The sequence below is a fragment of the Hesperophylax consimilis genome, chromosome 25, assembly GCF_061612785.1.
Source record: "Hesperophylax consimilis isolate HC1 chromosome 25, BYU_Hcon_1.0, whole genome shotgun sequence".
In the NCBI taxonomy this organism is placed as follows: domain Eukaryota; kingdom Metazoa; phylum Arthropoda; class Insecta; order Trichoptera; family Limnephilidae; genus Hesperophylax; species Hesperophylax consimilis.
In genome coordinates this window covers 9,471,511-9,497,547 of record NC_142860.1, presented here as the reverse complement: position 1 = coordinate 9,497,547, position 26,037 = coordinate 9,471,511, and the positions used below count along the sequence as shown (strand labels likewise).

Genomic DNA, 26,037 nt, shown 5'->3' with positions numbered 1-26,037 from the left:
TGTTGCCAATGTCATTGATGAATAAGAGAAAGAGAAGGGGTCCTAGATTCGATCCCTGGGGAATCCCGGAGTTAGTTTTGTATTCGTGAGAGATATGGTGTCCGTAACTGACATACTGACGACGATTGCGTAAGTAGCTAGCCACAAAAGCGAGGAAATTCTGAGAGAATCCGATGTCACTTAATTTTAATATGAGCTAACATCAATCTGAAATCCTTTATTTTTGTTCTCACGTTGATCCTTACAAATAATGTTACACAAAGTAACAGTACCTATATCTTATAGTATTGTAACTATCCAATCTATCACTATATATGATACATAATGTATTTAATCTGAAGAAGATTAGGGAGTATTTATGCTCTTATAACTTCCTTTATTGCATAGTTTATTCCTCGAAACCCTTACCTTACTTTTACATCCTACGCATCCTTTAGTCCCTTCTCCGCTTCCTCCCCCGAAGCCTTCGAGGAACCGGAAACACAAATGATAGGGATAACACCTCCGGCGTCCCGCGCGCCACCTACAGAGAAATAATTATGATGTTTGGAACCTTTCGAACCCCGGGGCTCTTCCTAAATTATTATTGTTTATTGTGCTCTCCGGTTATTGCGATGAATCTGGTATTATTTAATTATAACGATTTTAGTTTAAGGATTAGGAAATTTTTATTCCTAAATTATTAAGAATTTTTTCAAACTTTTGATAATCCAGTTAAAAACACCATTGCAGGCCGTTTCCTGATAAACTTTTAGCTAATTCGTTATATATCGGAACACGTATTCATATACCTGCATTTGAGTTGACAATATATAATTTCGAAAAGCGAAAATATTAGAATTTTTTTGAACACGCATTCCGACATCGTGATAATACATTCGTTTTACTAAAAGTTTATTAGGAAACCTATCAATTCATTCGTTAAAGGCCTGCAATTCCGTTCTCAACCGGATTTTGAATAATTTGAAGAGATAAATAAGCAATTTTTAATATTAGTAATTTTTACCGTTCTTATTCAAATGCATTAATTTGCATTTCCAGTAATTTAAAGTCCATACGATCAGTTTTCGCTAGTAATAATATAATTTTTAAATAGGAATAATATAATTCCACCAAGGTCAGGGTATTTTTCTTTAACTGAGAACTTCACATACGTTGTGTCAAATTTAGAAAAACATGCACACTGCACTGCGCATTGAAATCTATTTTGAAATCATTTGAAGCTGTAAACCTTTCGTATGGTTGTCTTACACCAGGGTGACACTGCGAGTATCTTCCACTCTGGAACGTGCCGAAAATATAATATGTTTTATTTTAAATGCCAGGATTTGAACACGCGACTTTCAGCTTGCTAGTCAAAAGCCTTAATCCTCGACCACCTTCTCCAAAACCTGAAAATGTATTCATAGCTGAACACAGTTGCAAAAAAAATAGACCGAAATTGTACAAGTTTAATGGTACATGGTTCACCGTCTGCGTGGACTTACCATTGAATACATTAAGGACGGAAAAAATTAAATTGGAAGTTTCACAGAATTTGAATAAGTCATCAAATTACAAAGTTATTTATCAAGTTTTGTGAAGGTTCTTTTCATGTTCTATTATTATATTGTTATTGACCGGTTGCTTCACAAAACTGAAATGGTAACGAACTTGAATAGAACCTTCACAGAACTTGAAAATCAACTTTAAATTTTGATGAATTACACAAATGAAAGAATATCTTTGTTTTAAACCACTTTATTACATTTATAGACGTCGACCGGTTTCGGTTGAACTCAACCTTCATCAGGACAGTACAAATATAAACAAACGACAGTACAAATATATAGAGTTTATATTTGTACACAAAGTGTTTGCTTCCTTCGATAATTTTGATGAATTGTTCAAATTCTGTAAAACAACCCGTCGTTAGATTTGTTTGGTTATGATTCTAATGGGCAGCCCGAAACCGGGAACACGCCCCAAATTGAAGAAAGTTATGCATTTGTCCATTTTCCACACAGCATGGCCATAAAATGAATTTATTACCCGTAAAAACTCATCGATCATTGCTGGTAAATTATTATTAATAACATTAGGGGGGCTGACGTTAATTTGTAATTTGTTATTTAATTAAAGCAGAAATATTTTGGGGTATCATTCACGTTTAACCACGATATTGTGAAGTGGACTTCATCGTTGCAAACATCGCTAAAATGAATCGTTTCATTGGGGTTCATTGTTTCATCTGTTCGTATCTTCTAATATTATTTATTAGCGCAAACTAATTTTTAATTGTAGGATTTGTGAAGCTGAAAATATTTATTAAAATATCAACCATTTAAAAAATATTTTTTTAACTATACCTAATACCTACATTGATTTTAAAATGACATTTAAAACCCTTTTTTTGGGTTTGACTGAGGATTGAACTTTCCATCCCAGGAATGAGTTGAAAACCCTACCAACCTCGCCAAATGTCGATCGGGTAGGACCGAAAATTATTCCCGTCTTTCAATCTACTGTTCACATTAGGACAGTGGGTCCGGAGCTGGTAAAACAGTATTGTACTGTCCTCGTGCGATCGCTTCAGTAGGATTGGATAGCAAACACTAATAGCCAAGAAATATGAACGGTATGAAGATATTATTAGCACTTCTGACTATAGTATATTATACTGACGTCTTAGAAAAGGGCTTAGATACCTGCGAAGACATGTTATGGATTGAATTAACATATTTGGAGAACTTTGACACTCGTCCAGCGGTAAAATTTTACAACCCTTACAGGCGGCATAGGCACAATTACCATTTTAAATTAAAAATAATATACCAAAAATGATAATTAGTCACTTTACTAAGAATTACATAGGTTATGTAACATTTACCTTTATGAAAATAGCTTCATCTCACACCTATTATAATGTTTCATCGAAATAAATAGAAAAATCCTCCTGTCCTATTAAATTTGCTAATTGGACAAATATTATGAAATAAATTGAAAATTTATTATGTTATATAAAACCCTTGTCAGATGCCAACTTGAGTATAACTCTACGTCATGGTCTCCATTTTTCAATATTCATTCAGATAACATTGAAAAGATTCAACGGAAGTTTCTAAGGTTTATAAATTATAAATTGCATATTCCTATACAAAACATACATTACAATTACCTCTTGGATAAAATGTCTCTATTGAAACTTTCAGAAAGAAGAATAAGCACAGATTTAATACTGTTACAAAGAATACTACATTTTAAAATTGACTGTCCCGAATTACTTCAATGTATCAATATCCATGTTCCCAAAAAATCATGCCGACATTTCTTACCTTTTTACTTCAATAACACCAGGACACTAGCTTACCAAAATTCTCCGATTCCGAGACTTCACAATCTCGGAAACAAATATTCTGATCTGGGTGATATATTTCATTTGAAAACTAATCAGTATAAATGTTGTATATTCTATCACTTTAATTCTTCTAGACACAAATGGACCTAGGTATGTACCCATATAACTTCTCCGCTTCTACTATTTTGTTTTGTTGAATCTTTTAAACTCAATTATATGCGTGAGGATTCATTTTTGCCATCTTGTTTACATTCTTCTTTATTGTATTAATTTTTAAGTGTTTACTCTGATAAAAAATGCTTGTATTTTTTTTAAAGAAAAGCCTACTAGGGCGTGTAATAAATAAATAAATAAATAAGCACCATGGCGACGTTATGCCAAAAAACAGACAAGACGTAAAAATTTTTGTTTAATATTTTAAATTAAATTTTAAGCGAAGTTGGATGTTCAAGCTCGTATTACGCGTTGTTTAAAACAAATTGAATTATTGATGAAAATATGCCCATAGTGATACAAAAGATATGTTGTTGCTAGTTGCTTCATAAAACTAAAATGATTATAGAACTTTCACAGAACTTGAAAATTATCTTTGGAATTTGATGAATTGTTCAAATTCTGTAAAATAACCCGTCCTTATCTTCATTATTGATTTTGAAAAATCATACAACTGAATGACATGGAACCTTTGTCAATTTATGTGAATAAAAAATATAAATCTATAATCAATTACGATCATTAGACAAAGAGAAGACATTAAACTGGCATCCATTAGGCAAATGCTTTCAGTTTTGTCTTCTTTGCCTTAATGATAATACTATCTAATTGTGTGTTCACCATGGATTATGGAAAATTTAATGTCAGTGCGATAAATAATTTCTCATCACAATTTATTCAGTTTTATCTCGGTAAACATCTAATTGCCTGTTTTTTCTATGGCGCTGTGTTTATAATGGAAAAACAGGGATGAACAACATTTGAGCTATGGTGAACTGCAGAAAATATTGAGGGATTAAGCTACAAGACTTTATAAAGACATGACGTTAATCGAAGAGTTCTTTGTGAAGCTTGAATGCTTCTGTAACGATTTTACTACTATCCTGATGCCCCTTTCTATTGGCTATCATCAGAGAATTTCACACACTACAGGCTACAACCAAAACATTTCTATAGAACTAGACTCGTACCAGTCAATTATAGATTTGACGTTTTGAGGTACTGCATTTTCACACTCCTAAATTGTTTTTATGGTTAAGATTATGTACCTTTATAATATTGTTCTATTTTCGAGTTAGATATACATATATGTATACAAAAATAAATTGTTTCCAGATATATGTAAAGGAATGCAAATGTGTAGGTTTAAAAGAAAGAATAAATGAGACCCGTACCTCATCGTCGCTTGCGAAAAGTTCCGATTGCTTTATTTAATAATTTAAAAAAATATTATAAAATCTTCTTTATGAAATCAAAGGTTTCGGTTCCATAGAGGTGTACATTTTAATTCTTCTGTGGTTATCTTCTAGATCTGAAAATAAAGCATGGTGTTTCTTCCTCTCTCTAACACCGTTTAGATCATATTTCTTACCATGACAGTAAAAGAGACACAAAAATTTCTTTGAGACCATAATATGAGCTGTTCCCAAAAGCGAACAAATTCTTCGAGGGGCTAACAGCATCACCTCACGTGTTCATCTGAATAATTTTAATATTATTTTTTTACTATTACCTATTTATATTTATCGATAAGATACCAAAATATTTTGAAACATTATTTGATAACGTAAGCTTCAATGAGTGCTCTAACCTTGTTGAGGCCTCCATTTTAAAATTATATTAAATTCAATAAATTGAATGAAAAATAAAAGATTATAAAGACGACAATTAAAAATAAGCAATATGAGGTATGGATGTGCATATTTTTTATGTTTTATTATTTTTAGATACAAAATATGCGTAATTTCGCCTTTTTTCTTTAATTATCCGGTAATAATAAATGGTCAACTTTATACAGTGAGTAAACCAGGGGCACTTTACAAATGTTAGCATATATATATATACACTAGACTCTCACCGTCATACTTATAATAGATAATACGGAGGTATAAGAACAGGTAAGTAGAAAACGTAACTCATAAAAACGCATAGCGTACTGCGTATACTGGCCGTAATACCGCAGCATTAGTTGCTGAAAGGTTTTTAAACCGCCCTCCAGGATTAGGGACGTATTACTTTCGTATTAAGATGGAGATCGATTTGAAAAATATCGATCGGGCGCGCAGCGTAAATGTGAAAAAAGCAGTAGCACCTTGAACTTTTCCAAAAACTTACACACAACAAGCTAAAGAATATGTCATGCTTTTCAAATGTTTAACAATATACACATAGTGGCAAAATTCGGGCTCAAGTCGGTTCCTTCCTAAAAATCCAGTAATAAATACATTTTTTTTATTATTGAAGACAATTTTAACGATTCTTATTAAACGAAAATTTGAAACAGAAAAAATACGGTCGCATCTAAGACTTGAATACCAGGACCGTCGCCTTGCCGTGGCGCCGCTCTACCAACTGAGCTAATGGGACCCTATCTCCTTCGGTCATATTTAACTGTATCATACTGAATGGTAAAGAGGGTTCTGGGCTCCCAGATGTTACCGTATATTTTTCTGTTTTAAATATAAGAATCGCTAATATTGTCTTCAGTAATTAAAACTTTACAATTTGAGGTTTTACTGGTTAAGTTATTCCAAAGAAATAAACAAATTATTAATTGTCTTGTTTTGTTCCCCTGCTACATAAAAATTTGGAACGGCTATCAATTACTGACTACATTTGAAATTAGGCAAACCCATCATTAGAGTGGACATTTTGATAGTTGGGTCTCCCTACCGAATTACCTCCATTCTAATTTTAATACGCTGCTTCCAAAATATCATAATTACTACCGCAGGGGCAATTAAATGATGAACACATTCAAAAAATAATTTAGAGTGCGATGATTTATAAAAAACGAAGATTCTGAGAATTCTGGTTTGCCTCGATTTCTTCTCTAATTAATGAGAATCTCATAGACTTAAATAATGTATCAGCTTTTTTGGTAATATTAAAGATATTATGACTAATGATTATTCAAGAATGTATAGCTGTATTGTATACTTAACCAATTTATTTGGATTGAGGTTTTTTTATTATGTGTAAAATTTATCAAATAGGACGATGGATTCCTTAAGACGACATAAGACTCTAATAACGAAGATTTGCTCGACGCTCACATTTTAATTATTTCTGATGAACGTATTACTAAAAGTACTAAAGTTTCTAGAGGATCCATGCGGATATTGGTTATTTAAATTTAAGATTAATAAAAATAGGACCTTATAATAATTTTTTTTTTATAAAACGTTTTTCAACTATGAAATCAGCTGTAAGCCCAAGATATTATTTTTCTAGATGGTGAATTAGTATTCCCGAGGAATCCCTTTAGAAAAATTTGAGATTTTAGTAATACATTCGTCAGAAATAATTAAAATAAATCCAGCAGAAATATCGATTTTCTAGGCCTGCTAGGGCAAAGTCAACCTTAGGTTAGTACATTACGCCTGGCCGCACACCGCATATTGTTTTTACACCACAACATCACTTATGTCGTTAAGATTTCGGTTTATTTTAGGGTATTGTCTCATCTTAACCAGCCTCAATAATAGTTGTTATTGAGCTTCATTGAAGCAAAGTGGCAGTTTTTCAAATGTTTCAGCATTATCTAAACATTTACAAAGAAATAGGTGAAAATGCTTATTACCAAAAACAAAATCGTTTGATCTGGCCATATATGTTGTAGGTATTTAAAATTAAACTCGATCAAAAAGTGAATGTGTAATATGGAGTTGAATAGGTACTTGGTTAAAAATCAAAAAAGAAAGATATCTAGTGTGAAGAAGTTATCATTCATTATAACGTCTTCTTTTGACACATTTTTGGTTGAGGGCAGTACTACCTATATCAACTACAGCAATAATTAAAATAAAATTTGATTTATTTAATGAAATTGTAGAAATAAATACATTTGTGCATTTGTCCACATTGTGCATTTAGAAAGAACTGTAGAGACATCTTTAAAGAAGAATATATTGGTTGTAATTTGATATTTGAAAAAAAATTAAATCAGAATCAAAAAACAAGCAATCTTATTTGCGGGCATCATCACAAGGCTTAAACAGGAGTTTTTGTGGCACTTACAATTAAGAGACTGACATCTAAAAGAATAATTTAGGAAATTTTCAAAATATTTAGTAGACGAAATCAAATAATATTCTTTACAAAATATGTCTAAGTACCCATTGTCTGCTGTTTTTTACGTTGGTGCAGATTGATGTCTTTGCTTCCGTACTCTGCATTTGTAGTCGGTGTTATATTAAGACCGGTTTATAATTCATCTACGTAGATGGATACATCTGGTCACTATAGAAATGCGCGTTTCACGCGGTTAATTAATTTTGTTGTCATTGATGTAAATGGTAAACTGGTATCTGAATCTTCACTCATTTCAATACCACGCTGGCCTAATCCATAGTGTGGGCTTCCACTAGTCTTCAGGTAAAACTTCCCTTCAATCCCAGGAGTGGCTTCATACCCCATGTAGGCCTGTTCGTTATTGTTACAAGTTCCATCTAGGAATGTCTCCCAGTCTGCGCATTTGACGGCCTTGAAGTTTCTGGGGTGCAATACCGATTCTTCATAGAGTTCCCAGCTGCGACTGTGGGAACTTGGAGGAACCAATGAGTTTGGCTGGGCAGCTCCTCCGTTTGGGTAGAAATCTACTGTACCTGGAGAGTTACAAATACCAATAATTATGGATATGTTTTTTTGAAAGCTCAGACTCTTATAGCGGTTCATGGTGCAAACTGAGTTTAAATCTGCCCCACAGAAGACGTGGAATAAATTCGCGTGCTGTTTTCAAGACCGTTGATAGGGAATTAGTGATTATTTACGCCGCGCCTTTAGTTAATTGTACTTTCGCTGTCGTGTGTTGTATGTTGAGGTATTTGTTTTTGAAGACGACTTGGGAATGAAAATTGGTAACGCGGACGGTTCACCATGGGAAATGATTATTGCTGATATTGCTGACATCGGCAATTTGTCACGATCAAACAATTATTGATAAAGCGGCGGTTCGCATGCTTAATTGCATTAAATTTTTGTAAACAACATGTCGAGTTTTAGTACTCACCGAGAGGTTTGAGGATACCAAACACTCCTGCATCTGTGTGAATCACGTCAACAATTTCAGCATCCGTTTTAGCGAGGGTCAGTTCGGAGGAGCAGTTGAAGAAGCATGGTCCAGCCGGGTCCAGTCCACTAATTCGTCGGATCTTCTTCTTGGTCAAGTGCTGGAAGGCTTTACCAGTGAAGCCACAAATATGTGCACCGAGACTGTGACCAACGCAGTGGATATTTGATGGCTCGATGCCACCTGTAGAAAATTACTAAAATTAACCACGCAAAATTATTATTCTAAAAGCTACCTTTTTCATGGGTAAGCGCATACTTCAGTGCAATGCCTTCCATCAATGGGACATATAAAAAATTACTTGTGCGTATACAATAAATAATTATGCACATAAATCTATTTATGAAGGATATTGGATGGTGTATAAAATGCCGAAAGGGGGAATGCATCCAGGTTGTAATTGCAAAAAAAAGGTTTTGTTGAATTGAAATAGTTAATATTATGGACTTATTACTTAAAGTGCTCTAAACGAGTGCATACATCCCTATATTCAGTAACTCAAGAACTTTAAGATTTGGTTGCAATACTATCGTAATCTTCAATTTATTTCATTGTGATGCAATAAACAGCCTAACCACGGTTCCTTAACAGTATTCTTTTGATTTTTGTGCTCCAAAAGTAAAAATACATTGACGGTATACCTTCTCTAGTGGAAATCATTCTCTATTGCTGAAATAATGTGAAACAGATGAGTTCAATTTGATGTCAAGGACCAACACTTCCATTAAAATTACCTGCAACAAAAGCTGCCAGCTGTTCTGCAAGTAACTCCCCAATGTATTTCACACGCGTAACAGCTTGCGTGTAGATCACAAATATGGCCGAGCTGGCATCAAGAAAAAGGACATTGGTTCCTCCCTTCTCCTTGAAGGTGAGGGTCATGGTTTGGGAGAACTTGCTCTCGGGCAAGCACAAAAAGCCGTGGATGATGATGATGATAGGCAGATTCTTATCGAAGCCAGGATCTGTTAAGATTTGGGTGGCTTTAGAGAGTTCGTACTTTACCTGAATAAAAAAAAGTAAATCAATTAAACAATTACCTACTTAAACCAACGAATATACTTAATATGCCATACCCACGATGAAGCTCCTATTTTTTTTTTTTTTTTGATGCATATTAATCTATAAATTACATAATATTATATCAATAAATGTTGTCTAACGAGAAACTATAATGGATTATCGTTTCGTATTGCCACAAGCGATGTGAAAAAGGTAAACAAAGCTAATTTTTTTATTTGACTTACAGTAGAATGTCTCGTGTGAAGTTCAATTTTTATTTTATCCAAATCATCTTCATGATTCTTAAAGTTCTCGGGAAGACGCGAAAATAATTTCTGGACTCCTTGACCTATAGAAACACACATACCTGCATTACGTTTAGCGCGTCTTCATAATTGATTGTGATCTTAATTATTTTATTACACTCCTAAGTAGACTGGAACCTTTTTCCTTGTTTTGGCCTTCTTTCAGGAAAGGAAGAAGAGGAAGTTCTAGGAAGGTAAAATGTATGAGGGTTATATATCCCTCCCACTGCAGCGCAAGGCAATGGGTCGAGAGTCTAGTTGGAGAGGTTAAAGGGTCTCCCCAAACCAGCCTCCTCTGATCTGGTACGCCACACAACTGGTGGGTAGGCGCATCCTGTACACACCTCATACACTATTATTTATCATCGATTCTCGAGACAGAGAAAGGAAACGATACTTTTCTGTTTGACGCTGTTCAAGAGGACAAATCAAAATATTAGAAAAATTGTATTGAAGTTGAGAATTAGAAGAAATGGAAAATTGAAAAATAATACTAGATAAACAAATATACATTTAAAAGAGGCTTGTTTTGTATAAGATAGCTAAACATAAATATTATTTAAAGGTTACAACTATAGACCACAATATATAAGGTACCATTCGTGACGTTAGTAGTACGCATTCAGAGATAATAGTGAAAACGGAACAAAGCAATGTCCAATTTTGATATAATATATTTTGTATAAATGTATTTTTTCACAGTAATGGTGATGGAAACATATTAATAATTGAATAACATTGTATATCGGAGCATAGTGGCTCATTTTATTGACAATTCTCAGCACTAAAAGTACGATGTGTGAATTCTATTTATTAGAATGATATTTTCTTAGTGGTGTAAGTCGGCCGTTAAATACTTCCATAATTTTTAACTTACCTAAATGAACCAGAATGGAAGGCCAATGAGAGGCAGTTCCTGCAATAGGATATCTACGCACACCCACAATAGGGTACAATCACTTTTTTTTTTTTTTTTACCAAAAATTAAAGAAAAAAATTACAAACTATAATATTCAAACAATTTTTTTTTTACGGTAGAAATAATCTTTCAACGACGTTTTGAATATTCACATTTCAAATTAGGGCCAAAACGACTTCTTTCGCGCGGTTTTGGCTTGTGACGTCACAACACACCCCTTGTTTGACAGCTGACATTGTCGCCAGGATCCAGTAGTCAGTCTTCAGTTGATCATTTGTTTTTCGAAGAAAATGTCCGCAAACACCGTGTATAAATACTGTATAGTACCAAAGTGTACAAATACAACATCTTCGACACCAAACAAATTATTTATACATGTCCCAAATGATGTTATTATGCGTAAAAAGTGGTGCTACGCGATCAAAAGGTGCATTAAAAAAAATGGTGTACTTTCTGCTAAATCTCGTCATTCTTGCTGTGAAGATCATTTCAATGTAAGTAGCTAAATTCATTTTTGTGAAATGTATATTCCAAAACAAAAATCTGCCCTAAACTGAGGGTAATTGTAATATTTTTAACGACGTTAAGCCTTGAAGAAAATTTCAAAGTGCTTATAAAATTTTTACATAAAAATATGTTTTGAAAGAAAAGCCTTATTCATCCTGATGGGTAGTGGATTATATTTGGTACGAATTAGACTACATAGTTTTACAATATTATATTTTATCATAATAATGTCATTTCAGGTTATATGTTAAGAAATCTCTTAACAATCGTGTTAGAATACAAAAGATACATTTAAATTTAAAAACAATATTTTGTACCTACATTTATTATTATTTTGTAATTTTATATTAAGTTATTATTTTAATAATGTCATTTTCTTCCATGTAAAATGTTTTTGGTAACTATGACTGTAATTCACAATAAATAAATAATTTTTTTGTTTTGTATTTACAGCTCCAAGAGGATTTAGAAAATTATATGGAAGTCCAAATGATGGGATGCAAAATGAGATTGAAAAAAAATGTGATCCCACATATTTTTGCCTGTCAAAAAAAAGTTTTACCAAGCCTAAGGCAAACAGGACAAAAAAGATTGCGTGCCGGGTTAATTCAAGACGCGATGATAATGGGGGAGCCCACGAGGAACGCACCATTGGACCCAGAGCCCTCAACATCTACAGCAGCTAGTCTTCTCTCGGAGCCCTCCACTTCAACAGCCATTCTCTCCCTTCCAGAAGCTGCTGATAGCCGTTGTAAAATGGTTAATCAGGCGGTACAAGCAGATATTCGCTGTCGTGTTACCTACAGAAGCAAGTCTACTTCAACCGTGCCAACAATGACAAACACGGCATGCTCACCATTGAAGTTCTCACCCACAAGGCCTGTTTCTGCAAAAGGTGGCTACTGCGAGCCTACTCATCATAATATAGATATTATGTCCACTGGTTCCGAGGACAATGATTCAGATTACACTCCCTCTGCATACTCAGACAGTAACAATTTTGATGGGTCCGAGATTGATACTGGACTTGTAAATCTGACCATGAGAAAATCTTTCATGCTTGTCATAGAGAGAAAGCCTAGACTCTGTTTAGGAATCCCTAAGGAAATGTATCACATTATTTCTATTGTAGTTGCCAAAGCACCTACAGAAACAATTAATGTATTAATTGCACTTAAAAAAATAAGGTTAGATGATTCGTTCGCTATTCTTGCGCTTCACTTTGGTTTGTCGGCGTCCTCTGTAGCACGGATTTTCTCCAAGACTATCAAAATATTAGCGACTTTATTTCAGGAACTCATAATTTGGCCAACCACATCCGATATAAGAGCTCAGCTACCAATATCCTTCAGGGCAAGGTATGGCAATGTTCAGTCCATAATAGACTGTCTAGAAATACAAATAGAAAAGCCCTCAAATCCGATTCACCAATCCATGTGTTGGTCAGAGTATAAAGGATGTAATACACTGAAATATCTAATTTCGTGTACACCAGATGGTCTGGTAAACTATGTTTCATGTGGCTATGGTGGTCGTGCGTCTGATGCAATTATTATAGAGGACTGCGGTTATTTGTCATGCCTGAGACCTGGGATGACTGTAATGGCGGACCGGGGTTTTAAAAATATTTCCCATATTTTGCAGCAGATGGACTGCGAACTGATTCGCCCACCGAGTGTTTTTGCGAATGTTCAGTCTAGCCGCGAAGAAGTAAAGCAGTCCAAAAGGATTGCCGCATTGCGCATTCACGTAGAGCGCGTCATAAGTAGAATTAGTGTATCGTACGCAATACGCAATGTTACCCGAAGGCCGCAAAGCAGCTTTCTGACCATGGGAGGATAAGAAAGCTAGTATTTACCCGGCCGGCGAGTACTGAGCACAACGAGCGCTCGGACACAGTATTTACGTGGTATCCCCTCCCCGGCTGGAGAGCATTGGGCACATCGCAAGCCGTGGACCCAGTATTTACGTCGCATCCCCTCTCCTTTACCCAGGCGAAGCAACGCCAAACACTGAACAGCGTTGGTCAGCCAATCAGCGCAAAGCCACTATAATGCTAGAAATATTTCTCTTTTCATACATAATTGCGCAAATTAATGTTAGATTTGCGTGAGTCTCGCCGCCATAATGCAAAATAAAAATATACAGGTTGAAAGGCTGGACTCGCGTCTATGTTGTAAAGTAATATTGAAATATGTAAACATTAATATTAAGTAGTTATAAGGATTTCCTCACACCAATGTCGGTCTGAGGACCCACTGATTCATATTGTACAATTTATTATAAAAACATTAAAAATGCTAGGGAAAAACAGTTTTCATGAGATGAAGCGGCGTAAAGAGTACTATTGAATAAATAATTTTAATATTGACTATTAAAGTCATATGAAAACACACGAAGCTGCACAAAAATGCACCTCGTTTACGCGGGGCGTTTCAGACGCGCATACAACAATGTGTGCACGCCCCCGCTAGTCCTATATATACCGCGCGTAAAGCGATCTCTCTCTCTCTCTCTTCCGACATCTACTCTGACCGCTTCACTCTGGACTGCTTCTCCCGCTGGAACTACTACAACCGCCTTTGACTTCTGACCTCTCGCTTCCTTGGACTACCTACTGCTCTTTCCTTGGATACACGACATCACAGCAACCGGAAAAGGCCCTGAACATAAAGCAGCTCACCGACTAGAAGATTCAGCACCCCTTATTTACAGTCAATGTAGAGGACTTGCGTCTGATACATTGTATGGTCCTTCGCAGCCGCATTTTCTAGTCTCCAGCTGCCAAGATGACACCATCTCTACGCTCCGGGAAGAATACAATCGAGGGAACCGGACAGGATGAGTCACAAGCCGCTAGCAGTACCCCGCACCCCGCCGGTCCCTCTACAATTACGCCTCCCGCTAATGCGGCCGCCGCGGTGAGGGCCGCCCAGCCACAAGTCACTGGAATGGCGATATCGGACAATTCTCCGGTACAAATACCCATCCATGACTCATCATCAGACAGCGAAGAGTCGAATGCAGATTCGCTCAAACAACTGCAGCGAGAATTGAGAGCAGAAAGGCGACGTAATCGAAAATTACAGGAGGCCCTCATCGCTTCAATAGGGGCTCCTACGAAAAAACAAACGCCTTTAGTGGAACCTGACACACATACAGAGCAGGCAACCACACATCAACAAGGTGCCATGCAGGGCGCCTTACAAGGCTCCATGCAAGGTGCAGCACAACGAAACAGCGCAGAGTACCGGTCTTCAGCATCCAACACCACGATGCGAGGCCAAACAACCCCTCTGCAGCCTGCTATGACCTCCTAGGACCTCCGCGAGACCGAGTAAGGCGTATTTTTTCTCTAATTTTATTTTTAAACAACACATATTTGATCACATTCTTGTCTGGAGGTTTCTGCCATGTCAGAAACAGAGGACTCTGATGGGGGCACCCGCAGAAGGGGTCCGTCGGTAGAATTCGCCATTTTACAAAGCGAAAATGAGCTGCTTCGACAAGCGTTAAGCGAGCATGAGGAGCTCTCACCCAGGTCAGCGGCTCTTCTCAAGTCTTTGTCTGTGAGAAAACCTGAGCCACCTCGCAAAAGCGCCTCGCCATTCACGAGCATCCACAGCACGCGACAAAGTGAGACCTCCAACAAAGGCCCAGTAGAGGTTAGTACAGTTTCCGTTCAACCACCAGTCAGCGCCATGGAACACTCCTCTGCTGCACCTGAAATTGCCGCTGCGGCCAACAACCCTGTTGCGTCCACATCTAATGCCACACGCTCCCCCAACCAGGAGAACAGGAAGAGGCAAAGAGAAAATGACTCATTGATTTTTGACCCAACAGGTTCGTCTACCCACGATATCCTTACCCTTATCTGGTCGCACATGGACTCTGTTACCGTCACCATGAATAGTGGTAAAAATAAAATGAACAAGGACGACAGAACGGTTATCAGCCATGCCATGGACGAAATCAAAAAACTGATCTCAAACCTAGCGGTGACACACGCAAGTGCGGTGGCTAGAGCAACCACCCTAGCTGACATTTTGGAGCCGCAAAAAGAATTATCCTCCAAGGTGGACCAGCTTATCAAAAAATCGAACTTCCCCACACAGGTAAGTAAATCTTACGCGTCTGCAGCCGCCAACATCACAGGCCCCCAGTCGAAGAAAATTTTTGTCGACGGTGTCCCGAGGCCGATCCCTACCTCACAACCCACTATCCTTTTCTACCCCACTGTTCCTGAGGGGAAGACATCTGAGGAAACTCAGAAAAAACTAACCGAGCTCCTCAATCCTAATAAGGATGGCTTTAGGGTTGTTAGAACTAAAAAGATCAAGGGTGGAGGAGTAGCATTGGAGACCAGCACTCCTGATGGCATCTCGAACATCAAAAAGGTCGAGGCCAAATTGATGGAGCAGGGACTGAAAATCATCAGCCCACAGGGTCGTCTCCCGAAGATCGTGTTATACGATGTGCCCAAAGGTGAAGCCTCTGCAGATGCAGCCGTCTTTGAGGAGATTTACGCAAACAACATTGAGGGTAAGTGTATTCTTTCCAAGGATGACTTCACAAGGACTATGCGACGCGTCGCCCTGTTTGGCAAACGTGATGGACCTGGAATGAATATGATCGTCACCTGTCATCCTGAAGCGAGGAAGGTCCTAATTGACAGTGGCCTCTGCTTTTTAGGGTGGAATGCCTGCCGTGTACGCGACTACCTTGGAGCGACGAGGTGTTTTAAGTGCCACCAGTATGGGCACATAAGCAAAGCCTGCACACAACCAGCCCAGGTATGCCGTCACTGTTCAATCAGTGGACACGACATGGACACCTGTCCAAACAAGTCCAACACCCCTATTTGTGCTACTTGCAAAAGATTTAACAAGCCATCGGACCACTCTACTGGTGATAGGATATGCCCAGCTTACAGAGCAGCCATTGAAGCTCAGGTGAAAATGACGGATTATGGATCGTAATCCGCCCCTCACCATAGGTCAGATCAACCTGCAGAGATCCAGGGCTGCCACAACCGAAATCCTGCGGGTCATGTCTGACCGCAACATTGACATTATGCTTGTTCAGGAGCAGTACACTTGGCAAGGTAGGACGCCTATAAGTTATCCAGGTGAGATGCTTGCAGTGGGTAGTAATCCAATGGCGGGTGTTCTGGTGAACGTTTCGTCCATCAGCCCCCTCCTTTTGGTGGGTCTATCCAACGAGTATCAAACCTGTGTTGTGGTTAATTCTGGTAGGCATGAGATCGTCCTCATCTCAGTCTATTTTAAATATGGTAATCACGTTGGACCACACATATTAAGTTTGACACGCGCTCTAAACGCACTTAAAGGACGTAACATAGTTATTGGAGGAGACTTTAACGCTCGCTCGTCTGTGTGGTTTGATCATATTGAAGATAGGATGGAACGCACAGACGCCGTCATTGACCTCATTGCGGCGCAAGGTCTTAGTTTACTTAATGAACCCAACAATTGCTACACTTTCTCAAACTTCTCAGGCGAGAGTAACATCGATCTAACTCTCTACTCTGGATCCGTTACTGGCTTAATATCTAAGTGGCATGTACATGAATCCGCGATTAACTCTGATCACAGGCTAATTACATTCGAGGTGGGTGTTATTAAGAATGAAGCTCCTAGATCCTCCTGGAACTTTAGAACCTGTAAGGCGAATTGGGATAACTTCGGGGAAACGTTACGCGATACCTTAAGGGGATTCCATGACGTAGCGTGTTGTGATCCGGATAATTTGGGGAATTTCTTTAACGCAGCAGTGGTATCGGCTGCAGAGTCATCTCTGGGAAGAACAAACCCAAAGAGGATTATAAGGACGCCGTGGTGGTCGAATGAGCTGACTTCGCTGAAGAGTGCTTTTAAGAAGGCAGCCAGAACTCTTGGCCGTGCAAGAAAGGACGGCTGGATGCCCGACCAGTTGAATGCGGCTGAGTTAAACCTTAGACGCACGCGCAGCGCCTTCAAAACAGCTGTCATCACAGCGAAACGAGCTACCTGGCATAATTGGGTACAAGAAGTGGGTAACGCCGACCCGTGGACTCTCCACAGCGCCATTGATAAAACCGGTAAAGGGTCTGAACGGCATTTAACAAGCATTATCTCCAACAATGATGGAGGGGACGCCGAGAGTGTTGATGTTGCTTCCACCCTCCGAACGCTTCTGAGCGAGCTAGTCCCAGTAGATTCAGTAGTTGGGGAAAACGACCACCACAAAAGGATCAGAGATCTTTCACGGCTTCCACCTAGCCTCGCTCAGGAGGACGTAATGGTAATAACTATAGCGGAAGTGGACGAGATAATTAAGGGCTTTGGTGAAAAGAAGGCACCAGGCTTTGACAGACTGAATGGAATAATTGTGAAGAAAGTGTGGCACTACGCAAAGGATGAGATGTTTCAGGTATTTCAAACGTGTATGAGGAGGGGAGTTTTCCCCTCGGAATGGAAGAAGGGCGTGCTTCGGGTCATTCCCAAGGGAGGAGATAAGCCAAAAACAGACATCAAGGCCTACCGGCCTATCACTCTTCTTCCAGCTTTCAGCAAGATCCTGGAGAAACTTATCAGAAAGCGCCTGCGAACTACCCTGTCACCTGCATATGAGAGGCAATTTGGTTTTGTCCCTGGGATGTCCACCGAGCACGCCATTCAGAATGCGCTTGATTGGGTGAAGGTTTGTAATAAGAGGTATGTTATAGGAATCTTTTTAGATATCACTGGTGCCTTCGATCATGCGTGGTGGCCGATGATACTGTCTAAATTAAAAGCGCGTAATTGTCCTAAACCTCTTTTTAAAATTCTATCCGACTACCTATCCAATAGAACAATCGAAATATCGTATGGTGACGTAACCATCTCTAGGCATGTCGACATGGGATGTCCTCAGGGGTCGGTCCTTGGACCTGAACTCTGGAACATCCTGTTCGATGATTCCTCTAGGTTGCCCTTGCCTGAGGGATGTATCTCGGTAGACTACGCTGATGATAAGTTGTTTTTGGTCTCTGGGGACAGTAGGTATGAAATTGAGCGTAAGGCTGCTGAAGGTTTGAAACAAATTTTAGAATGGGGAAGGTTAAATAGGTTAAACTTCGCTCCCCATAAGACCGTAGGCTTGCTCATGAAGGGTTTCCTCAGTAGAAGAAGAAACCCCTCGATCAAAATGGGCAACTCTAGCATCAAGTTTGCGGAAGACACCAAGTACCTAGGCGTTACTTTGGACCGCTCATCATCTTTCCTGGCACACGTGAAAAATGTGTCCAGCAAGGCCCAGACTCTTTTTATGAAATTGAGGCGAATCTCAACTGCAGAGTGGGGATTACGTTCTCCGGCTCTGCGTGTTCTGTACAGAGGTGTATACATATCACAGGTGGCTTATGCCGCATCTGTTTGGGAGCACCGTCTGGATAACGTCCTGATCCACTCTGCACTTAAGAGGGGTCAGCGAGTTCCCTTGCTGGCACTTTCGGGTGCATACCGTACAGTGGCCTCGGACGCGTTGCCTGTTCTGGCGGGCATTTTGCCCATTGATTTAGAGATAAGAGAAATACAAACTAAAAAGAAGCTGACCAGAGGAAGACCAGCCAACCACCTAGGGGTTGAACTAACCCCCGGTGATGCTGTGTCTCTCCAAAGCCTTCTTCGAGCGATGCGAGAAAGGACACTGAGCGAATGGCAAATGCGTTGGGATAGTTCGAGAAAGGGAAGATGGACTCACTCCTTCTTCCCATCAGTTAAAGTCAGAATGAAAGGGGCACACATTAGGTTGGATCACCACACAACCCAGATTCTAACCGGACATGGTGAATTTAGAGGGAGGCTACATAGTCTTACCTTGTCCCCACACCCCACCTGTGCGTGTGGTGACTCCAACCAAACCGCCGAGCACATTCTGTGGCATTGCGAGATACTGAAGGACGCTAGAGAGGAAATGCTTAATGGTTTGAATGTTTCAACGAGACCGATCTTGAACGTAGATCTCGTATCGGATCAGAGGAATTTTGGATGTCTGAAGAAGTTCGTTAAGGTTTGGGTTGAAAGGTGACCTGTGTTGAGAGTCGATGTTATTTAGAGTAAATTCAAATAATTTAGCTCGGCCGAGTGTACTGCTCCTGACTCCCCTGGTTTCTGATCTTTATACTCTTCTCTCACTCATACTATCGCCAATTTATATATCATGTTTATCGTTTTCTTTTTTTTTTCTGATCAAATATTTATGTTTCACTGTTATATCTTACTCTATCTTATTTATGTATCGCTATATTATTCTATTACTCGTAATCCTTTTATTATTTTGTATCTTGTTGCTCATTCTTCTATGTTACATTGTCTCCTTTTCAGGTGGGAACTGAACTCCCCTTGTGTTTTGTCTTGTCCTAGCCCTCTTCTTGGGCGAGGCATAAAGACCCCAGTCCCTGCATAAAACCCGAATTTTCCAGACCCCCGGATAAGACATTGTGTTAGATAATCGGCTTTCCCCCAATTGCGATGCTCTGGCTCGTCGTGACGTCCGCAGTGAACTACATAACCTTCCCCACCCCCCGTTGACGTGTGACGCTCTTCTTTTAGTTTATTTCTCTTCGGTTAGCTCACAACCCATCTGTTCTCCTAGGGTCTTCGAGCATAATCACGCCTCGGCGTGGGGTGGGCGGTGATGGAAACTCATCTGTGGGCTGATCGGCGACCGGTCGCACGCCTTTGGGACTGCTGAGGACCTGATCACTCCTAATATATCTTCGTCTATATATATTTGTTTTGTGCTACTAACACGCATGTGCATGTCTAACACAACTAACTCGAGCATCCTCCGCATAGTGCTCGCTAACACAATATGCAGGGACATTTAAAGGTCTAGAGTCTTTTATTGATAATTCGAATCCTTTAATATAAAAAATTAGCTTCTTGCGAGAGTCCCGAAGGGGTGACAATAAGTCACCTATACCGGGATGGGACAGTGGTGGGTGCCTTTAAATGCAGCCTGCTATCATCAACACGGAGTATCCGGCCGCAATATCCGGACAACAGCCGACACAAACTACAGCTCAAGGGGCCTCACAGATCCCCGCAGCATCCTACAATCCGGAATATCAGCCGGGCTCACCACATACGCAGTTCGGCCAGACACCGCCTGCAAACAACACATACGCGACATTCCCGGGCCATTCCACGCAGGATGACACGGCGCGACAAACCCAAGACTGGGTCAATAATAGAACGGAACAAACGGCGCCAGCAAATCCGTTCCAACAGTTTGCGGCCTTTATGACGGAGGCTTTCCGCGCCTCGCAAAATGGCGGTTCTCCGCGGCAGCAGCCCGAAGAAGAAAACCGCATGGCGTCCCTTATCGCACGCCAATCAAGCGCTAAGGACCTCCCACCATACTACGGAGACGCCGTAGAGTGGCCAGCATGGCGCGCTCAATTGTATCAATCAACGTCTACGTGTGGGATGACGCAATCAGAAAACCTAATGCGCCTTCAGAGAGCATTGAAAGGCAAGGCTCGTGAAGCGGTAAGTCCACTCCTATTGGACCCCACGCAAGTACCGGAAATAATGGACGTGTTAGAACATTGGTTTGGTGGTGCTCACACAATTGCATCCCTGATGTTTGAAAAAATAAAAAAGTTGCCGCGGCTTCCCGAAGATGCATCAAACGACGCACTTATTGAGTTTTCGGGTACAGTTCAAAATGTGGTGGCCTCACTCGGCAGTCTTAAGTGTGATTATTTATCTAACCCCGCGCTACTAAGTGAAATTGCGTCGAAAATGCCTCTCGTCCTAAGAGTGGCGTGGTTGGATAAAATAGCCGATCAAGTGATAAGTGCGACAATTCAACAATTAGCCGCATTTCTAAAGCGGCTCACAAACGCGATCCCGCGTTCGGGCTTAGTTGACAATGCTCGGGCTCCAATGCGACCGCGACGGGAACAAGTATATGCGCAAAATTCTCAAACTGATACGGAGAGCGAAAAGTGTGCACAGTGTTTCAATTCGCACAAAATTCACGAGTGCCCCGTGTTTTTGGGGAAAAATGTCCCCGGACGATGGGAAAAAGTAAAAAATTCCCGACTTTGTCATAAATTTCTAGACGCAAGACACCATACGAGAGCGTGCAAATATCGTGTGTGGTGTGGAGTGGGTTCTTGTCGGCTTCCTCATCATAAACTACTGCACGACCCGTCGCGTGTGAAATCATCTGCCGGTACCTCGCGCGATAGTGAAAACCAAACTGTAACCAATACCACATCGTATGGACATGAATCCGTGCTGTTGAAAGTGATACCGGTAACCATATGTGGCCCAAACAGGCAAGTGTCAATTTATGCCCTACTAGACGAGGGGTCAACTGTGACCCTTCTAGACAGTGAAACAGCGGACAAAGTAGGAGCGACCGGGCCGACCCGCGGGCTCCGTATTCACGGGGCGAGTGGTATGTGTTCGTCAGATAGTACATCCCGGCGAGTTAAACTATCAGTGCGCGGAGACGGTGACGAATATGTTATTACGGCGAATACAGTGCGAAACCTGGACCTACCGCAACAAAACATAGCTGGTCGGTGCCAAGTGAAACCAAAAATATTATTGGGACAGGACAACGTGCATCTTATCGTGTCAAGAGAGGTGCGCGAAGACACAGAGAAAAGAATGCTGTCCCGCACTGCACTCGGTTGGATCGCGCATGGAGGCGTTCATCCCGTAGAAAATATAACGCTGAGCATTATCGGCGAAGCCGAGAGTGGAGATCAACAGCTCTCAGAGCTAATAAAACAAAACTTTGCGATCGATTCACTTGGAGTGACGTCAGCGACACGCGTAAATGCGACCATTCAGCGAGCAGAGGCTCTTATGGAAAACACCACTCGGCCATATGACACCGACCGGTGGGAAACGGGCCTACTGTGGAAAGAAGACAATACGCGCCTACCTGACAGCAAACAGTGCGCGCTAAAGCGATTGTACGCATTAGAGAGAAAGCTAGCAAAAAATAATACATTAGAAGCAGCATATAAAATGAAAATTAACTCTCTTATCGAACGTGGATACGCGCGCAAATTAAATATTCAAGAGGCGGCCATTCCAAGCCCTCGAAAATGGTACCTACCGCATTTCGCTGTAGTTAACCCCAATAAACCGGGAAAGCTAAGAGTGGTTTTCGACGCAGCAAGCCGCTGTCGAGGTGTATCATTAAATGATCAGCTGTTAACAGGGCCCGATCTGCTCTCCTCGCTATTGGGTAACATTTTGCGCATCCGCGAAGGAAAAATCGCGCTCGCAGCAGATATTGCAGAAATGTTCTTACAAATAGAAATAAAAAGTGAGGACCAACCATCTCAACTATTCATGTGGAGAGCAATGCCAAATGAAGAGCCGAGCACTTACATGCTCACCTCTATGATGTTTGGGGCAACTTGTTCCCCAAGCAGCGCGCAATTCGTGCGAAACAAGGTAGCTGAGCAACACAAAGTGCAATATACCGCCGCGGCAACAGCCATACAGGAAAAAATTTATATGGATGATTATCTCGACGCCGTGGACACATCGGACGAAGCCGCCAAGTTGGTACGGGAGGTGAGCGCAATCCTTGCAAGTGGGGGTTTCCTGCTCACTGAATGCCTAGTATGCCGCATTAGGAGAGCTCAACCACTGCCACCACTGATGGGACCATTACCGGCTGCCAGGCTTACACATCACGTGAGCCCCTTCACGCACTGCGGCCTAGACTATTTTGGCCCTATGGAAGTAACAATCGGTAGGCGTCGAGAGAAACGGTACGGGGCATTATTCAGCTGCCTGTCAACCAGGGCTGTACATCTCGAGCTAGCGGCCTCACTAAGTGCCGATTCAGCTTTAATGGCAATGCAGCGAATGTCAGCTAGACGAGGCCAGCCCGAATGTATATACTCCGATAACGGGACTAATTTCCATGGCGCTGACAAAGAAATCCGAGACGCGCTGGAATCAATCAGTCGAGACCCCAGAGTACAAAACTACACTGCAACACAAAAAACATCGTGGAAATTTATCCCCCCCCTGTCTCCCCACATGGGGGGAGCTTGGGAGCGCCTCGTGCGCTCTATAAAGAGAGCCCTCAAGTCAACTATGAAAGAGCGCTCACCGAAAGAAGAAACTCTCCTCACGGCCCTGGCAGAAGCAGAGTACATAGTAAACAATCGCCCGCTGACTCATGTCTCCGTCGACCCAAGAGATGAGGAACCGCTAACCCCTAACCATTTTTGCTGGGATCAGCAGGAAAGCGGCCACACCTGTCACTGTATGCGGCAAAAGAAGAAGAGGTCTGCCTAAGAAAACAATGGCGAATCAGCCAGCAATTAGCAGATATGTTTTGGCGGCGATGGATGAAGGAATACTTGCCCACTATAGCCGCACGTCAAAAATGGCACCAGCCAGGTACCCCTATCAAAACGGGTGATCTTGTGCTAATCGTGGATCCTGCTTTGCCCCGCAATAGTTGGCCCCGCGGGCGAATCATTGAAACAATGCCCGCCGCTGATGGGCATGTAAGGACCGTTCGGGTCCAGACCAACACCGGAGTGTACGTGCGCCCAGCGGTCAAAATTGCCGTACTCATGACGACACCAAACACGGGCCCTAAATCACAAGAGGCCCCCCCACGCCGCCAAAAAGGAACCGGCCGAATGGATCGCCGCCGGACGAAAGCATCCCGTCACGTTCGAATTTGCTAGGCGCAGCCGATACTGCACCGGGGGGAGGATGTATCGAACGCAATACGCAATGTTACCCGAAGGCCGCAAAGCAGCTTTCTGACCATGGGAGGATAAGAAAGCTAGTATTTACCCGGCCGGCGAGTACTGAGCACAACGAGCGCTCGGACACAGTATTTACGTGGTATCCCCTCCGCGGCTGGAGAGCATTGGGCACATCGCAAGCCGTGGACCCAGTATTTACGTCGCATCCCCTCTCCTTTACCCAGGCGAAGCAACGCCAAACACTGAACAGCGTTGGTCAGCCAATCAGCGCAAAGCCACTATAATGCTAGAAATATTTCTCTTTTCATACATAATTGCGCAAATTAATGTTAGATTTGCGTGAGTCTCGCCGCCATAATGCTAAATAAAAATATACAGGTTGAAAGGCTGGACTCGCGTCTATGTTGTAAAGTAATATTGAAATATGTAAACATTAATATTAAGTAGTTATAAGGATTTCCTCACACCAATGTCGGTCTGAGGACCCACTGATTCATATTGTACAATTTATTATAAAAACATTAAAAATGCTAGGGAAAAACAGTTTTCATGAGATGAAGCGGCGTAAAGAGTACTATTGAATAAATAATTTTAATATTGACTATTAAAGTCATATGAAAACACACGAAGCTGCACAAAAATGCACCTCGTTTACGCGGGGCGTTTCAGACGCGCATACACCAATGTGTGCACGCCCCCGCTAGTCCTATATATACCGCGCGTAAAGCGATCTCTCTCTCTCTCTCTTCCGACATCTACTCTGACCGCTTCACTCTGGACTGCTTCTCCCGCTGGAACTACTACAACCGCCTTTGACTTCTGACCTCTCGCTTCCTTGGACTACCTACTGCTCTTTCCTTGGATACACGACATCACAGCAACCGGAAAAGGCCCTGAACATAAAGCAGCTCACCGACTAGAAGATTCAGCACCCCTTATTTACAGTCAATGTAGAGGACTTGCGTCTGATACAATTAGAGAATTCCAAATGCTCAGAATGCATGCAAGTACTGACCATAATCATATTCCCGTAATTGATTACATTATTATTGTAGTATGTGGTCTTATTAACCTGCAAGGGTTACTCATTAAAATGTAATATTGAAAGCAACTGTTGTTATTATTTGTGTGAGACCCTCCCGTGTGATGATGTGCAGGTGTTATATGATTAGTACATCTGCACTGATCTGTATTCCTTACCGTGGGTAATGAAAGGATATATCTTACAATATTAGTTAAAAACTGTATGTAGGATGTGAAGGAAAAACTGGTGGAAAATGTTTTTTAAAAATTTTATTTAACTAAAAAAAAACACTTACAGGAGATACAAAATAGATTAATTTGAACGCTAGTAGTAGCTATGTAAATTTAAGATTCTTATAAATAGCTTGGAACCAAAATGTTAGGCATTTGTCCATTAAATCTAAACAGTAATTTTTATCGTATTCTACATAACAGACAATAACTTCTTTCGAACTTTCGAAGTCTGGCTTTGCTACACAATACATACCTTTACATTTTTTTGCAAAATGCATTTGCAATTGCATTTGGGCCATGTACTTATCACTAGGTTTGTCCATGGTGACCGTGAAGTATCTTCCTAAAGCTGTATCGCTACTTGGACATTTCACTTCTACAATGTAATTTTCTCCTACTGCATCTGGAGAAGCTCCAAAAAATGGATGCTGATTAGAAAGAATCAGGCCGCACTTCTCAAACTTTATTTGAAGTATTTCCTCCACTTCTTTCAACACTTCAGCCTCTAGAAGTCTGCCACGCCTAAGAAACTTAGTTTCTATTAGTTTAGCACCTAGAATGCTCTCAACGAGTGAGCCTTCCATGGTTTGGCAATGAGCAGCTTCATGGGCTTTAGATGCGGTAATTCTAGCGTATCTCAAGTTGTGCCACAATGGACAGTTTGACTGCCCA

The 26,037-nt window shown here is 40.7% G+C and overlaps 2 protein-coding genes across 2 annotated transcripts; one reads left to right on the top strand and one right to left on the bottom strand.

The window, feature by feature from the left end:
• Positions 1-422: 422 nt before the first annotated feature.
• LOC149411514 (pancreatic lipase-related protein 2-like) lies at positions 423-12,073 on the bottom strand. The gene is made up of 5 exons (XM_089646669.1): positions 11,993-12,073; positions 9,356-9,626; positions 8,562-8,804; positions 7,885-8,157; positions 423-523 (listed from the first exon to the last, which is right to left on the bottom strand). The coding sequence occupies exons 1-5, from the start codon at positions 12,071-12,073 to the stop codon at positions 423-425; spliced, it is 969 nt and encodes a 322-aa protein (XP_089502795.1).
• Positions 12,074-12,287: 214 nt separating this feature from the next.
• Positions 12,288-25,207, top strand: LOC149411513 (uncharacterized). Its single transcript, XM_089646668.1, has 3 exons — positions 12,288-13,119; positions 14,687-14,698; positions 25,089-25,207. The coding sequence occupies exons 1-3, from the start codon at positions 12,288-12,290 to the stop codon at positions 25,205-25,207; spliced, it is 963 nt and encodes a 320-aa protein (XP_089502794.1).
• The last annotated feature ends 830 nt before the right edge of the window (positions 25,208-26,037 follow it).